At 41.7% G+C, this 17,603-nt stretch overlaps 1 protein-coding gene across 7 annotated transcripts in view; it reads left to right on the top strand.

The window, feature by feature from the left end:
* Nucleotides 1-17,603, top strand: part of rap1gap2a (RAP1 GTPase activating protein 2a) — a 72,124-nt gene that overhangs the window by 52,239 nt on the left and 2,282 nt on the right. For 2 of the 7 annotated variants that reach the window (XM_040130416.1, XM_040130413.1), the window contains 19 exons: nucleotides 3,102-3,137; nucleotides 6,774-6,806; nucleotides 7,056-7,277; nucleotides 7,423-7,526; nucleotides 8,600-8,678; nucleotides 9,313-9,366; nucleotides 10,127-10,210; nucleotides 10,347-10,447; nucleotides 10,949-11,078; nucleotides 11,427-11,582; nucleotides 11,811-11,882; nucleotides 13,046-13,132; nucleotides 13,271-13,411; nucleotides 14,637-14,786; nucleotides 15,465-15,577; nucleotides 15,724-15,822; nucleotides 16,085-16,205; nucleotides 17,161-17,263; nucleotides 17,419-17,492. In XM_040130416.1, coding sequence (XP_039986350.1) covers nucleotides 3,102-3,137; nucleotides 6,774-6,806; nucleotides 7,056-7,277; nucleotides 7,423-7,526; nucleotides 8,600-8,678; nucleotides 9,313-9,366; nucleotides 10,127-10,210; nucleotides 10,347-10,447; nucleotides 10,949-11,078; nucleotides 11,427-11,582; nucleotides 11,811-11,882; nucleotides 13,046-13,132; nucleotides 13,271-13,411; nucleotides 14,637-14,786; nucleotides 15,465-15,577; nucleotides 15,724-15,822; nucleotides 16,085-16,205; nucleotides 17,161-17,263; nucleotides 17,419-17,492 — 1,959 coding nt within the window. Of the gene's footprint in view, nucleotides 1-2,282; nucleotides 2,309-3,101; nucleotides 3,138-6,773; nucleotides 6,807-7,055; nucleotides 7,278-7,422; nucleotides 7,527-8,599; nucleotides 8,679-9,312; nucleotides 9,367-10,126; nucleotides 10,211-10,346; nucleotides 10,448-10,948; nucleotides 11,079-11,426; nucleotides 11,583-11,810; nucleotides 11,883-13,045; nucleotides 13,133-13,270; nucleotides 13,412-13,963; nucleotides 14,106-14,636; nucleotides 14,787-15,464; nucleotides 15,578-15,723; nucleotides 15,823-16,084; nucleotides 16,206-17,160; nucleotides 17,264-17,418; nucleotides 17,493-17,603 lie in introns of those variants that run through there. The other 5 variants (XM_040130418.1, XM_040130415.1, XM_040130414.1 and 2 more) reach the window with 5 other exon arrangements.

Below are 17,603 nucleotides of genomic sequence, written 5' to 3'. Positions count from 1 at the left end.
AGAGGGAAGTCCTTTTCTAAATGGGAAAGGGAGGTAGAATTATGAGGAAGACAGAGACACAGAGGGCTCAGATGTTTTAAATGCTGTTGTTACGGTAAGTCTGCATTCTGACTCAAAAAATAACCAGTTCGTCTGTTACCTAAGTTAATATACTTTTCAGATCAAAGTGTGTGGCTTAGCGTTTAAGTTTACCAGCAAATATATTCTCTACTTCCATTGAATCTACTTTAGGTTACAAATTTTTCAAAATTGAACAAATTTCTCTTCCATTCATCACATCTCAGCAGCACGATGATTACTGTGTAAATGCCACTTCATGGCTACTGTCTAATGAACTTTACAATAATATGATTAGTTTGGAAAAGCACGCAGGGGGACAAACACACGTTAGTGTCAGTCAGCGCTGCTGAACTCATCAATGGTCCTGTTTCACAGACGGTATTATTCAATCATTTGCAAAAGAAAAAATATTCTGTACCTAGAAGATTTAAAAATCAGGCAGGGTGTTTGGCGGTTTTCCGCATCAGACCCAGCCACGTTCTTAGTGTTGTTTAATTTCAAAAAATCTGGTTTGGGTAGATTTTCCAGCTTAAGCCAGTGCAGGTCAAATAACTCTAGTAACAGGCAGTGTTGTGATTGAATTGGTATCCTTCAGTGTAGACACTGCATCTCTCAACCTTCTACAGATTTGTGTCTTATTTATAGCAGATTTAGTCCCACATATACAGCATTTCACAACAATATTTCATAACCCAGGGACGAAGCCAGAAACGCATTGACTGAAGTATCAAATACAGATGTGTGGTAGTGTATACAGTGTTCCAGGTACAGAGCTGTACAGCGAGGATGCTATAAGGGTGTTTAACTGTACATCTCATAGCTGAGAGGGCCAGGGCTGGCACTTTTTTGACGCAGAGAAGGAGTTGTGTTGTGGGATGGAGGGATGAGTCTGTGACTCACTCTGCTCTCATTGTAGGACAATGCAAACTTTGGCTGACGTGCCGTTGTTTTGAAGAAGGCTCTTGCATGTTGCAAGCAGAAGCGAACTGCACTCGATCAGAAACAGTGAGTGAGTGCTGTGGTTGTGATAAGATCATGATACTCATGGGACACATTTGTGTTTGACTCAGCAGTACTGTAAACAGAGGAGAAAAGAAAGAAGGAAAGAAATGAAGGACCCCAATCTTTCCATTAGTGTTTTTGATAAAGATAAATTCTGTAATATTCCTTTAATCCTGAAGATAGCATGACAAGACATCATCATTGCCGTTAAAATGCGGCTGAATATGTTCACGACTTCACATGAATATTTGGGAATTCTAGCAGCCACTGAGTGTGTCAGTCATCAGGCAGCCGATCTAATCTGCCTGCGGTCTGTGGTAGCCTCAGCAGGCTGCCATGGGAGATAAGAGAGACTAAAAGAAAAAAACAAAGGAAGGTGATAGTGGGTAGGAGAAAGAAAGAAAAGATCTCTAAGACAGGAGTAGGACAGGAAAGAAAGAAGAAATTGTTAGAGGGTTAAGAAAGAAGAGAGAAGAAATGAGCAGAATGAGACACTGAGAAAAAAGAGACAAAGTGCAAGGACAGCAAAGTGTCAAATAGTTGTCATGTTTTAGATTGACACTGAAGCAAAAAAGACAGATTGGTGTATCTTGTCCTTGCTGTTGTCTAGTCAGTGTGGGGGATGTAGTTGATGATTGAATACACTGTCAGCAGTGCAGGAGCCCACTCAAACACTGCCAGGACCAGCCACATCAGTGTGTCTTTTAAATTATCATGGTCAACCGCCAGTGAGGATGTTATACGATACGTCAAAAAGAGAAGGAAAGCTGAGGCTGCAAAAGTGGCTTTTTAGGAATACAGTACATCTGCTTCAGTCTTGTTGCCCTCATGTGAAAGCAGTTGCCATTACACCACAAAAACACACACACACACACACACACACACACACACGCGCACGCACGCACGCACGCACGCACACACACACACACACACACAAATATGTCATGCCAACATGTGCAGTTGGCTTAGAGCACATGTTGACTGCCAAAGGTGCTATCTAACAGACATAGACAGCTGTTCTTATTGTTGGTCTGGCAGTCTGGTGTTGACTCTGCTGGTCCAGCCCCAGCACTGTATCAGCTTCCAACTCCTTTAACTGGTTAATATTAACTCATTGATAAACTCTGTGTGAGTGTGAGTGTGTGTGCGTGTGTGCGTGTTGTGTGTTGTTTCGTTGACAGTGGGAGTGGTGATGAGAGTTTTATAGATTAATCCCTCTCCGACATGCAGGTAACCAGTGAAGAGAGTGAGTATTAGTTTTTATTACAGTAGTGCTGTCAACATGTAGTGATTTAGAGGTTTCACTCTAAGAATACAGTCATTCAAAAGACTGTAAAACACCAGTTAAACACCTTTCCAGATTTACCTGTTTAAAGAGCTACAGTTCATTGGTAAAACATTTATTTCCCAGTTCCTCTTGCTTTGTATTTTATGGTGCTACTGAGTGCTCACCACCCTGACTGAATTTGTAAGTGTAATAATGCAAGTCAGCGTGTGGTATTAGCTGTCTACTTAATTTAAAGTAGGTCATAGGTGATTTTTATAATTGATCAGTCAATTGGGGTCCTTTTATTTATATTTTTTTTAACAGAAATGCTTTTGTGAATTTTCTTCCTTTAAACCAGCCTTTATTTTTTTTTTTTTCGTAATGGAAGTTTAATTTGGTGACAGGAACTTACATCTCTTTTGTGCGAGTGAGTGCATGCATGTGTGCACACACACATGTGTAGCCTACGCTATACCTGCCCTCTTGACGCAGCTAAGTTTATACTGTGGAGCAGAGCCATACACACCTAGCAAGATCTGCTGCCGTCAACACCAATGTGACCAGTGTAAGACCTTGAAATTCAGACATTTGGCTTTTGTGTTGAGTGTCGAAAACACTTGTATAAGGTGTAAATTAAAGGGCAATGACTGCGGTGTTGTATTGACTAAGTGTGTTTTTGGTGTCGGTAGATTTTGATTCTCCAAAAGTCAAAGTTTAGCAGTGTTACACCCAGTTTTACAAATTTTAAAATCTTCTTCTGTCGCTTTTTCAGTCTGCAGAGTTCTTCGATATGCTGGAGAGGATGCAGGTATGAAATTCTCATACTTTCTACATACTTTTCTTTCCTGTGAATCCAGCCTCTTTCTCTACCATAATCCCTGTATCTATTCCTTATTTCACCATCTCTATTTCCTCATGCCTTCTCTCGCTCTTTGACTAATAGTACTATTGAGCAATAATTGCATATTTGCAGGGTAGCAGCATGTTTGTTCTCTCAGGTGACTGTTAAAACTTTGAAGAGAGCATGAATATACTGTGAGATCGTGTCTGTCCTCTCTCTTTTTCTCCAACCAAAACCAGATATAACATATACAAGGATGAAACAGACATTGAGGATTCAGTCAGTGTAGGTCAGCTGGGTTCAGTCTATTGCTCAGTTTGGCTTATGGGCACGCTGGGGCCAGAGAAAGATCTGGACTGGCATAACTATTTTCTCCTTCTCAGTATGGAATACATTGATTTCTTTTTTCTTCTGAACAAAGTTGGTCTTTCTGTATGCGACCACTTTGTGCCCTCCACAGGCCGCAGGTTTTGAGTAGTGTCAGGACAGATGGGGATGTAAAAAGGGAGAGGGGGAGGAGAAAGAAGGTGGGAAATAAAAGGCACAGAAAAGACAGAGTAGTCGAAGGATGATACAAAGCATGAGAAAAGTTCCCTATTGCAGGTTGTTTGTGGGGAATAATGGTTCATGGTTCCCGATGAGATCTCCAGAATGTGTGAATTAGGTAGTTACTGGAAATGTTTATAAGTTAAGTATAGAATGAGCTTTACATTAACACAGCCAATCAGATTTTCTTTGCATAGACACTAACTATAGTCCAGTAGGTCTGAAGTGAGTTGTCACTGAAAGGAAAGAGTTAGGAAACGTTAGTGGTAACACTGTACTTTGAGTCCACCTATTTACCATTTAAAAAGCAGTAAATAAAAGTTTAATAAATCGTTTATAACACACTATAATATAATTGTAAGCAGATGTAAGTGGTCATGAATGTATCTGTTTATAAACAGATAATTAATGACGATACAGTAAAACACAACTGTAGCAATATAAAACATGACTTCATAGGAGAAGCTGTAATTGTTGACGAAAGTCTTCCCGCAATAAAACGTCTAATTTCAAGTCATAATTTCCATGAAAGGAAGGAAGTTTGCTGATATTCTGTATTTTTCTATTGTCAACAAATTTCACCAAAATACCAAAACCCACAACGAGCTGATCTTACTAACAAGTGTTGTCTGTGCTGCCAAAGCCTGATATAGCTTAGTACTCTGTGCTAAAGTCCTCAGTTGTTGTCAGAAAACTATTAAAACACATCGATGAGCCGCACTGTTTTGCTGAGTGACATGTTCCTTCCTTAGGATAAACTAGGGCACTGTAGTTTGTTTTGAGACAATCCTAGTAGAGCACCAAATGTGTATTAATCCACTGGTGAAAATAGTCCCCAAAAAATGCACTATTCACCTCTTTTTGAGGAATGTTTGCTAGAAAATACAGTGCCCAGCTGTAAGACAAATGAATGTATATATGAGGATTAATTATATTATATTATATTTTAAAGGATTTACATCTTCAGTGGGAATGAATAGGCTGGGGGCTGAGTGTAGGGAGGATGGAAAGTAGGGAGAGATGGACTAACACACCCTTGGTTTAGGTCTTAATGTGAGATTTGTTGACAATGTGAAAAATATGGTATAAGGCCAGCCCCATCTTTAATTTTGAGTCATGATTTCCCCTAAATGACACAGAATGCTAAAAGAAGAAGGGTAGGAAAATGCAGCTCGAGATGAGGGAGCATTACAGCTGAATGAAGACATCAGGGGAATCATTTGGAAAGTGTGACTTGTGGATGGCAGCCAGTCAGTGCAGCCGGGTGATCAAAGAGTCTCACACACACACACACACACACACACACACACACACACACACACACTGAAACTGTGCACCTCATCTGTCTTTTCTGAACCTCAGCTTGGATCGACCTGCTCTCTTGAGCTTTGCCACCTATAACTCTGCATTCGGAACTGAGTGTGCTTCAATACTATAATCTGGGTGGTGCTGATGAAGGTCAACTTTTTGATCCCCGTCCTTTCTTTTGATGTCTTTTCTTCTTCTTCGGTTTCTGACAGCGCCCCCTTCCACCTCCCCCTCCTTCCTATTCCTTTCTCCTCTCTTCGTCGTTGTCTCTCTGTCTCTGAAAATTGAAGCCACTTCGGCGCATCTTTGTGATCAGTCTCGTATTGTGGACAATGACTCCCCTGTGACTGTAACAGCTGCTCCATCAATATCCACTTAGACAGACACACACCACTACAGACCAGACTGAGAAGTGTGTGTGTGCACTTGTGTGTGTGTGTGTGTACTGGGGGTCCATTAGTCTGTACTTGTCCTGTTCAAATGAATGCTGTTTGATTCTTGGTATGATTGAAGGCATTATGAGTGATGGTACTGGTGCGTAAATTCAGCACTCATGCGTTTATTTCCTCACTCTTATGCTCAGTCATGTAGACGAGCTGTTCCACTGGTCCTGTACCCGTAATTGGCCAATTTACTCCGTGTCTACCAGATTGGCTTTTTATATCCTCAAATACACACAAAACACTGCAGACTGAAAAAGGCCTCAACCTCCATGTCAGTGCTGCTGTATCCCAAAAAATGGTAATAACAAACGAGGAAAGGAACATGTCTGGAAGCTGGATTCAGAGAGAGAAAGCTGATGACTAAGTGTCTGTATTACCTGTTTGTGTGTGCCTGTGTGTAGGCAAGTGCATTAGCATGTATGACTCATTTAGTTGTCATCTGGGAACAGAGACAATGAGATCTTTAAACAAAAATGCCATGTCCTAGGAGTTTTTAAATGTAGAATAAAAAAAACGGAACTTGATTTTTGACCTTTGTGCTTTTCCGTCCTCATGCTTCGCACGGACACTAATAAGGTCCCTAAAGCTGAAGAGACCAAAAAATGGAAGGTGTGACCAGACACACACACATATATTGTCTGTAGATCTCATCAGTTTGTGTTATTATGTCCTCCATAACTATGCATGTTTTCCTTCATCACTGCTTCATCATGCCTCCGGAAATGCTCTGTGGTTTTTCTTGTCTCATCCGTCCACTTATGAGGGACTCTGAACACCCCTGTGTACACTTTTCAGATTTTTCTTGGGCAAAAAAATCAATAGCCTCCTGATCTGATTGATTATAAACTGAATGAACTCCAACCGCCAATTGATCCTGCCTGGCCTGCCAGTATCCTGACTCCTGCCGCTGCGGAATATAAATGACCGGCTGTCCGTAGCGCAGTGCTCTCAGTCGTGCAGACGGGCCTCAGCAGTATTTAGAGGTCATACATTGGAGCAGTGCTAAACTAGCAGACTGCCAAACGACTATAGGCTCATAACAGCTCTTAACCCGAGGGGCTACTGAATCAAACCTGCTCTTACATCATCAAGGGGTGACACACCCTCATCGATGTTTGCTGATGACTCTGCATTTCAGGCTGTTGCATCATAGCCTGAGATTCCATTTGGCATAAAAAGTTGTGTTACTCTTTCGTCCCCGTGTTTGCGGCTGTGCTTGCAACTGCTTCATTGTGGTGAAAGTGAGTGAAGTTCACTTATGTTAAAATTAACCTTTTTAACCGCGTGTGTGTCCTCTGTTTAACAGGATGACTATATCCCCTACCCACGGATAGAAGATGTGAGTCATTTCTCACTGACAATACTCTCATAACACACATTTATAGCCTTCTCATGTGTAAACCTTAGCAAGGAGTGTTTCTTAAAGCCTTCAAGTCCTTTATATTTTTATCAGTTACCCTCTGTCTCATGATTATCAAGCTTGCCTCATGAAGGTGCAGTTCAGAACGTGTTTGCCTGTCTCAGAGCTATATATTATATTTATTAATTCTGGCTTTTCTCTCCCCCCCCATCGGCCCTCCTGCCCAAGGTCCTGGAGAAGGGTGGTCCATACCCCCAGGTAATCCTGCCACAGTTTGGGGGTTACTGGATTGAGGACGTGGAGGCACCGGCAGGGACCCCCTCCTCCTCGGATTCTAGTTTCTGTGAGGAGGAGGACAGAGAAGAGGGCATGAGCCCTGGTGGGGGGCACAGTTACCGTCTGGAGTGTAACAGTACAGCCCGCGCCTACCGCAAACACTTCTTAGGCAAGGTCAGTGTGTGTGTGTGTGTGTGTGTGTGTGTGTGTGTGTGTGTATTAATGTCAGTTTCACTATCTATTTAGCAGGGGAAGACTGTTATTTTTTTTGACCTAAAACTGCTCTCTCGCACCCACTCTTCTACATTCATACATCCAGGAACACATGAACTACTACTGCACTGGCAGCAGCATAGGCAACCTCATCATGTCTCTGAAACACGAGGAGGCTGAGGGACAGGATTTCTTACGCATCATGCTAAGGTACAATGAGAGACATGCATTGTCAGTAGTACTGTCTTAATTTGATGTGTTCCGTGTGTCAAGCTGCAAAGCATGTCTAACATCATAAATAATGCAGCGACGCATAATAATATAATAATAATATTGACTTTCATCCCTTTTTTGTACAATCCATGTTTCTCTTGAGTCCAGGCTATTAAAGTCCATCTTAAACATGCTCTGTTGATTTCCTGTTTAAAACAAAGTATTTGATAGCTGAAATTTTGACCTGGCAGTGGCGCTAGATCAAATCCAGTTATCCTGATGGGAACATACATACAGGTTTTCATCAAATTTTATGCCGATCCATCCAACAGTTGCTGAGACATTCAAGTCAAAGCCACAGATATGAAATTCATGGTGGCACTTGAGTAGATGTAAGCAGATCACTCATGTCCTGAGGATTAATCCTCTGGGGACTGTGAATGTCTGGGGGGGGGATTCATAAAATTTCATGGCAATCCATCTGGTAGTTGATTAGATATCTGAATCTGGACTAAAGTGGTGGACCTACTAACCGATAGACTGACCTTTCCATCCGCACAGCCACATTGCAAGCATGGCTAGAAATAATCATAAAACAGGCCTACCTAGTGGTTGTTGCAGCTCTGTATGCTCTTTGTCGTTATTAACTCTGGACAGATTGGTGGTGCTGTGATGGTAAGCTTTCCTGTCATTATCATAGTTGGTGACATTCTCATTAACAGGTGACAAAAACAATGAAGTAATGCTATGTTTTTGCTTATCCATTGTGGGCACTGCTGAGAGGGGACTGTAGCCAGGTGACGGCTGATCTCCTCTTTGACAGCTGACAGTGATGATGTTAGTAATATTGCCAGTATTGCTGAACTTGGTATTAAGCAGCCCATAATCGGTTGCTGTCTTTTTTCTGTTTCTTTTTTCTGAGTTGAGACTCACTGAGACTGAACTCCTTGTGATCATAGATTTTCCTTAATTGTACCTCATCAGTGGATCACATATAAACTAAGTGTTACCTAAGACATCGAAAGTTAAGAAATCTCTTTGATTGAAAAAATCTCTGAATCCTGTTGCAGATCGAGGACCAAAACAGTCCATGACAGGATCTCTTTGGCAGGCATCAACCAGCTGCCCAGTGTACCTCAGATTGCCAAGGTAAGATACAGTTTACAAGTACACGATATATAAAGGAGGCCATTTTCCATGAATTTCCTACCCGTCCCACACATACACGACATCAAAACATGATGGCAGCTCTAGGTGCTTGCTATATGGAGGCTGGCTCATTCTGAACTGAAATCCCACAATTGGATCAATTCACAACAGCACTTGATGACATCTTTTATTAACTTTTCCAACACATAAAAATATAATCCAACACAAGACAACATATTGCAGTACATCAATGAAGTAGAGGTAACAGAACAAACAGAACAGAACAAAAAAAGCCTGGGCACATAGAAATCGCAAATACAAGTAAAACAAGACAAACCAATAAAGTGAGAAAAAAGTCACATCAAAAGTAGTAGGAATATTCAAAAGAGAAACAGAGGAACAATCCCATATTAAATGAGGAAAAGTACTTGCTTCGTCTTAACGTTTCCAACAGTAATTATCATCCATGAGTCCCATTTTGCACTTGATGATTTTCACCCTCAGATGTGAATGAATTATCCAGTCAGGGATAGAAAGGTACAGTTATGATTTTTAGACGACAAGAAATATACAGTATAAAGAGATTTCTCTTCTATGATATCAGTCACACAAAGTGAGTCTCTTTTTCTTTCAGCTTCTGTGTGACGATGCCACAGGGCTGAAGTTCAACCCAGTCCTCTACCCTCGGGTGAGTCTATAACTAAACCCCCACATTGTGACCTGTTCATAACCAGCCGGACTTCACCTCATCTGTCCAGCTATACATTTATCAATCGAGATGACATGACTTACCTTTTCCTCTCACTCTCGGCTTCTGTTAAGAGACAAGGGGGCACTGTAGGGTTGAAAGTGCAAATGCTGTAGTCACCAGTGTCTCACACAACTTAATATCATCAAGGCCTTTTTTTTCAAACATTAACTGATGCAGTGTTTCCTTAACCACCGTAACCTTCATTAACTTTTCAGCCTCCTCTGACTCTAAGTCAGAATAAATAGCGCACAAATTATTACATTTTAGCCCTCAGAAACCCACTACCTCTCTACCTTCTGCCCTGGTCGGTAAGTGCGTTATTCAAAAACGACTGATGACACAAGGCAATAACAACTTTCGAAAATGGATACGATGGATCTGTTTCTGCTCCTGTGAGCCCAGTGGAGGACTGTGATGGAGCATGCTTTCAGCCTGTGCCTCAGGGAAGGAAAAAGAAACCATCTGTGTCTCAGTCTGCAAGAGGCAGCGACAGGATCACTGTCCTCGCCAGGGGCCGTGACAGTTTGTCACATGCCTTACCTAACAAGGCCCCAATAAATGTGCCCTGGAAACCTTTTGGAGAGGAGGAAATCATGTTTTCCTCACTACGAAAGCAAGCACAAAGTGTGCAAAAAGTTGAAAGAGAGGAGTAACTATAGGGAGTAAGTAAGAGATCATTCTTTTTGTTCATGTACAGGGATCCCAGTTGATAGTGGCTTATGACGAGCATGAGGTGAACAACACCTTCAAATTTGGAGTCATCTACCAGAAGTTCAGGCAGGTGAGCAATTTTAACGATCTTGTCAGTGTACTCCAGTCTACCTCACATACACCACCTTATCTTATACACCGTTTAATCTCTTGTATCTTTTGCCCTGTTTTATGCCCTTTACCATTTTTGTGCCACTTCCACTCAGACATCAGAGGAACAGTTATTTGGGAACAATGAGGAGACGCCAGCTTTCAAGGAGTTTCTCAGTATCCTGGGCAACAACATTGAACTTCAGGACTTTAAAGGGTAACAGTAGGAGTCGAATGCGATTGAATAAGAGAAAAGAAACAGAGTGAAGTGCAATAAAAATGAAAAAGAGATAAAGGGTGCACAAGGATGAAAAGAAGGATGACATTAGAGTGCATTGCAACAGAGCAGAATAGCAGGGTTTAATTACTGTAACTTTGGAGCAATTTGTCCTGCTGTTTCGGCCTCAGCGTGCAATCAAGATAAACTGCTTCCAGAAACAGATCCTAGAAACAACAGTGCCACACAGTCGGGTAATCATAGCTTTGTATACTGTATTGTGTTACATTTGTTACCTTCACTCTTAGGGAGGCCTATAAATTGTGGCTGACACATTATGGCAAGCTGCACAACACTTTTGGGTGGCACTTGAGCTAATTTAGAAAAAAATGCAAAGAAACTGGTGTTCAAGATACATGAAATAACATCATATTTATCCTTATTACTGAAGGCTGGAGACCACACAGAGAACATGACACAAGTGTTCTGATATCGTGACAGGTTCCGCGGTGGGCTGGATGTGTCCCACGGACAGACAGGGTCTGAATCTGTCTACACCGTCTTCAGACAGAGAGAGATTATGTTCCATGTGTCAACCAAGCTTCCCTTCACTGAGGGAGACGTCCAGCAGGTACAAGACTTTAATACTGGATTTATTATTGTGACACAGAAAGCACAATGGATTTAGCTGCTTTGGCTCAAACATGTCAATATTAAACTGGTAAGGTGTGATTAGTGACTATGTGTTTTGCTAAATTGTCATCATGAAAGCTGTGGCTAAATGGTAAATCAATTGTTTGCACTTTATTTGGTGTGAAGCTGCTAAAATCTCACAGTGAAACATATAAATACCTCTTGCATTCAGTGGTTAATGTGTCATAGAAGACTTGCAAATTTTGCTCTGGTTTTAAAACTGTTCTGTGAGCTACACAACCACATAACAAAATCAGTTGAACTGCTAATAAATCTGCCTCCTCAGCTCCAGAGGAAAAGGCACATAGGAAATGACATTGTGGCCACAGTCTTCCAGGAAGAGCCCACACCGTTTGTTCCAGACATGATCGCGTCCAACTTCCTGCATGCTTATGTGCTGGTGCAGGCTGAGAACCCGTGTACAGAGCACACAACATACAAGGTACAAACCAGACCAGTGTGAAAAAACGACAGTGCTTCTGCAGCAGGGTGCACTGTAATAACTGTGAATGAGAAATCAAACAAGCTGTAGAGAGTACTCTTCACTCATCATCGACAATGTGTTCTCAAGTTTCCCTCCGACTTAGTTTCATCCTTGCAGCTTGAAACCTGAGCCCTCCTGAAGTAAAATGCTAATAATGTGTGACTATTATTTATTTGATGTGAACAGGTGTCTGTTACAGCGAGGGAGGATGTACCTCCTTTTGGACCCCCTCTCCCGAACCCAGCGGTCTTCAAGAAGGTGAGGGACAGAGTTGAGTCTTAGTCTGTAGCAGTACCTCAAGTCAGAGTCGCGTCATGAATCTGATGACTTTAGACTCGACTTGACCGATTCAAAAACGACTTGCAGCAGCACGAGTGACTTGTAACTTCACTTGGACTTATGCCCTTTGACTTGGTGTCTTCTCCAAGACCCAAGTTCTCCATCATGATGATGATGGAAATGTTGGACTATGCCTCTACCTGTATTAAATAGCTGTCATTACTGGTTACTGAAATTTTACATAAGTTCCCAGCCTTTTTGGCTTGAGACGCCTTACAAAAAGAGCAGCGTCTACTTGGAGCCCCTTGTCACTTTTCAGATGTCTATGAGTTTATAGCAGTTTCATTTGGTTTCATTTAAATAACTTTTTGAGGTCAAAAGAGTTTAAATGATCCAATTTTTCACAAAAAAGCAAAGATTAAAGAAAAATATATGAATAGGATGGGAACAAGTGGACTAAACTAGATAACTTACTATAAAGCAGTTAAAACTAGCTCCACCTCGAGCAGCAACAACAGTAAAATCCTGCTTATGCATTGATGCATCATCATAACAATCTAATAAAATCATATAAAATAATCTGTAAGTTAAAGAGGGCATTTTTCTACAGAACAGTAACTTTTACTTTGGACAGTCTACATTTAGCTGCTACTAATACTTAAAAAAACATGCATTTTTACATCTGATCTGAGTACTCCTTCCACCACCTCTTGTAGGTATTTATAACTTACTTATCTAAAGCAAATAAAAGAGTTTACCGTTTTGGTGCATGGTAAAAAGCTTTAACTCTCCTGTTCATCTTGCATGTTGACATTACCCAGAATGGGTTAAATTATTTCAGATGGCTGTCACAAAGGGGAAATTTCTTTTGAAAAAAAAAAAAAACCTGACTCGAAGACTCAGTAGAAGATTCCGTTACCTATTTAGACATGATTTGCAGCATATTAGCACAAAAGGAGAGGATTTGAGAAAGATGGGATTTTAAATCAGTGAGGCTGTTGCTCGGGCACAGTTTGCTGCAAAACTGTAATCTGTATGGTGCTGATAAAGGTCACCTTTCCTTTCCTCATCACTGCCCCCAACTCCTCTGTTTCATCATCTAACTCTACCCCTTTTCTCTCTCTCTTCTTCTCTCTCACCAGGGTCCGGAGTTTCGAGACTTCCTGCTGACAAAGCTGATCAATGCTGAAAACGCCTGCTACAAGTCCGACAAATTTGCCAAACTAGAGGTGACACACACTTGCTCAACCACACTCAAACACTGCAGCATGCCTTCGGTCACCGTTCAACTTCATCCACAATCATCACCATAATCGCCATCCTGATGATGTCCTACATGTGTTTTCATGTGTGGGAATTGATTCCAGGGGCGAACGCGAGCGGCCCTGCTGGACAACCTCCATGATGAGCTGCACAGACAGAGCCAGGCCACGCTGGGTCTGGGCCAAGCTGGAGAGGAGGACAAGCTGGAGAACGGGGGACACGGGGGTCTGCTAGAGTCCTTCAAGGTGAACATGAACCCCCGACAAAAGTATAAGTGACAAGGTGTAATCTGCTCTCAGCTCTGTAACATTCATTTAATGGCCATCGTCACAGCACAAGAGTCTGGAGTTTTCTCACTTGTAGGTAAATGTCACAGGTCTGCAAGGTGATTTAAGGTGCTAAACCACTGGTATGGTTGCTGCTGCTGCTTTTCTCTGTGTTTGAAGATTACTACTGGTACTAGTGTGTGTGGGCATTTAGGGAGGTGGATTTGTATGTGTGTGTGTGTGTGTGTGTGTGCGTGTGTGTTTGTGAAAGTGAATGCAAACACTGCTGTGATCATATATGTGCGACAAATGGTCCCTTTCTCTCTGCGAAACTTTCTTCTTTTCCTCCATTTTCTCTCACTTGCCTTCTAACTCTTTCGCTCTCATCACTCAGTGTCCCCTTGGCACTCTTCCTCTACAGCTAAAGGCGAATTGATGTTAATAGGACCACTGCAATGTGTATTTTGGTCTGTGTGTGTGAGAGATGAATGTGTGACTGATTTGACAATTTGGCTCTCTTACTCTTCGCAGGAATTGTGGACAGCTACAGTGAATTTTCTGCAGTCAGTCCCAGTGGGTGCTGTTCTCATTGCTCTCATGGCAGTTACTGTGTATTACCTGTCTGCATTACTGTAAATTCAACGGAGGATTACCATTTTATCAATAAACAGTTGTTTTGTGTGATGTTTTTTGTGTTTATACTTTGAAAGAAAATAAGTAGCTGATGCTGTATCTGCAGTAGCTTGCTGAATTATAAATACACAACATATTAAAATGTTAAATAACTGTATTTTCTATTTAAATTTTACTGAATGGAATGGAATCTGGAATTTATTATGGTCTCGAGAAAAATGTTACGATCATTGTCATCAATTAACTAAATGAATATAAAGTTGTTAGAACACTGAGGATTAGTACAACACCTATTCATCCATCCACTCCAACTCACTTGGCTTCTTTTCTTGGAGAACTGCGCCCCCTGGTGGTGGCATTGTGCAACAGCATCTCTGATCCTATTTCTAAAATATAAGACAATTAATTAAACGTCCCTTATTTTATTTTCCACGCCAATTCCGTTCTCTGTCTTTCCACGTACATTTTCCCTGTCACCAACTATTCCGTTACCCATCTGCCTCTCTCCCTTTCCTCTGTGCTCCTCTTTCCTCTCCTCCCCCTCATCCTCTGTTTCCTCTCTCCCCTCCAGAGAGCCATGCGTGTTAGGAGCCACTCCATGGAGACAATGGTGGGGTCGCACCGTCACAGGAGCCCCGGGGTAGGAGGTGGGGTCCCGGCCAGCCTGAGTGGAGGGGGGCTGCCGCAGAGCACCAGCGAATGCACAAAGAGCACCTTCACTGTGAGTAAAATTGTGGAAAGGAGTGAGAAGCAAGGAGAGAGGGATGGGAAAGACGGATTACTAGATAACTGGACCTTTTCCTTAACAACCTGACCAATGTCACCTCTATTTAGTTTCCCTCGAGCCTGTATCACATCAAGATCTCTATTCAAAATTTTCTGTATATCAGCCTAGAATATGTGTTATAACCTTAAAATTTTTTTCAATTGTGTCTCAAAGCATACTCACATGCTCATATGTACGCTGAAAAAGTTATTGGTAGCTAAAATAATTCCTCCTGTTCATACTGGCGGTGAAGAGATCCCTTCACTTACATTAGACAAATCAAGAGGGGAGTTCCTAAATTTACGGTCTTTTATGTACAAAATTTTCTCCTTGTGTTTCCCTGGTTTTCTTTGTTGAACTGTGAGGGAGGGATAGTAACACAATTTATGTAGATTGCTGAAGCCTCATGATAGCTTCAGCTGAACTTTGAATGCATTTCTGCACAGAACAAAGATTTTATCTCCCATCTCTTACATCGGAGTTGTGTTAGGAAGGGATTTTTTTCTCAGTCGGTATGGACAGTAGGAATGATCACAACCAACGATATCTCTTTCTGTGTACAGATGGGCATGTCAATATGTTTTTGTTTTTTTTAAATAGTAGAAACCTCATACTTTAATTTGTGATCTTTAGCCTCCAGTGTTGTCAGCCAAGTCTCCGCTGAAGAGCCCTGTAAAACGGCGCTCAGGCCTCTTCCCTCGTCTCCACTCCAGCTCAGAAAGCCCCTCGGACAAACACACACGCAGGTTGGCCTCACTATTTAAACAGTTCCTGTTCAGTCCCATGATTGTGTTACGGGAGAGACAGCAAAGCTGTCTGTGTTTTCGTGCAGGTAGCTGGAGCCCAGAAAACGTTGGCGTTGTCATCACTAATGTGTTTCCTTTGTCTGTAGCGACCAAAAGCCTGCAGACGTCTGCCTGCTGTCCCAAGAAGTGAGGTCAGAGACGTCATCCAATCCCAGCTCACCTGAGATCTGCCCCAACAAAGAGAGGTGAGACCAAAGCTGTTTTTTTCATGGAGATCAGCTCCATAGTCATCTAAATTCTCTAGAGGGAGAAGGCTAAAGCCAAACAGGGTAAAGTTGTTTTTTTTGTCTGTGTTCTGTAAATGGGTTCAGTATGGACAGTAATTTTAAATCTATGTCCAGTAAATCTCATCATTAGAAATCCAGGCTTCATCCCTAGATTTCCTGTCAAAGCCTTCTGTAGAGGATCTGATTTTCCGCCTCTCTTCCCCTCTCTTTTCCTCCCCAGGCCATTTATCAAGCTGAAGGAGTGCAGCAGCGGAAGGCCGAACATATCTCGTTCTTCATCCAGCACCAGCAGCTTCAGCAGCACCACGGGAGAAACAGAAGCTCTGGAGGAACTGGAACCAGTGAGTTGTTTGTTTGACCAAATAGCATGAAGTAGTATGTAATTACCAAGAGCTTTGTAATAGAGCGTGTGAAATGTCAGCACAGTGATTATAATGATTATAGCTCCTCTCACTTGCTGTGCATCAGATGACAAAACGCTTGTCAATGTAGTTTTATCTTATGTGACAAATGCCGTACGATTGTTCCCACTCTTTGCATTTAACTCTGGATCGGTTTGCACAGCTTATTGTCGGCCTCAGAAAATAGTTCAAGTAAGTACTAGTTTAAGTAAAGATGCATGAGAGCAGTTAAGTAAACAAGTGATCGGCAGAAGGGCAAATCTGATAAATTCAAAAAATCTATTAAATTTTACAAAGGCATCAATTCATTCTTTCTTTATTAAAAAGCCCTCATTAAATTTGGATTGGTTTAAAGGACAATTTCAATCAATATGGAAATATGGTTATAGCTTTCTTGCCAAGTGTTAGATGAGAAGATCGAATATGAAGCTACCACCTGCAGCTGATTAGCTTAGCTTAGGATAACGGCTGGAAACAGGGGAACACAGCTAGCCTGGCTCTGTCCAGATTGTAAAGGGGGAATTTTATTGTTTGTTTCTTTGTTTCTTTTTTTTTTTTTTTTACCTGAGGCTAAGCTAAGCTATTTGGCTGCTGGCTGTGAATAAGTATATTTTTCAAATGTCTAACTATTGCTTTAAAAAAATCCTACAGGGAATTTGCATCATAAAAATTTATACCAGTCTAAAAAGTTTAAGCTATATTATGCGAATGATTTAAAGCACAAGGAAACTAAGTTATGGTGGCTTTTAGCTGCAAAGCACCTTTTCCAGTCAACTACCAGCTGAACATCCAGTGACTCTGACTTTGCTGGCAGGAAGGTTAATGCTGACTTTTCCTCCTCCACCTCTTCCTGCACGTGAAGTCTGTGCTTTTCTCTGCTCTTTCTTTCCCTCAGGTTAGTTACCCCTGTATAGCTTCCTCCTCTGCTTTTAGCCCTTCCCTCAGTGTCGACAGCCAGGGATCAGGTACCCCTGTCATCATGTGCCGCAGTCCGACAGGTAAACCTACAATGTTACGCGCAGACGCACAGGGATTATTCAGATCTTACTGTTAACACTCTTTAAAAGAATGACCTGCCAGAGATGACAGAGTTTTTATCTCTAATGAGCGTTTCCTTCCTTTTGTGCACGTTCCCTGCTTATTGCTTTTGTAGATGGAAAAAATAAGACGTCACCGAGGTCAAACTTGAAGTTCCGCTTTGACAAAATCAGCCACTCATCCACAACTGTAAGTCTTGTTAGCATATTTTAACAAACAGTATTTTCAAATTTGTTTCCTGTCACAGAGTGCCAGCGGAGGACCATCTACTTGTTAAGCCAGAAACCCCTGAAACTTAAA

This window comes from Xiphias gladius, chromosome 7, assembly GCF_016859285.1.
Source record: "Xiphias gladius isolate SHS-SW01 ecotype Sanya breed wild chromosome 7, ASM1685928v1, whole genome shotgun sequence".
NCBI lineage: Eukaryota > Metazoa > Chordata > Actinopteri > Istiophoriformes > Xiphiidae > Xiphias > Xiphias gladius.
Note: the sequence above shows the minus strand (reverse complement) of the source record. Positions and strands in the feature narration are given on the sequence as shown.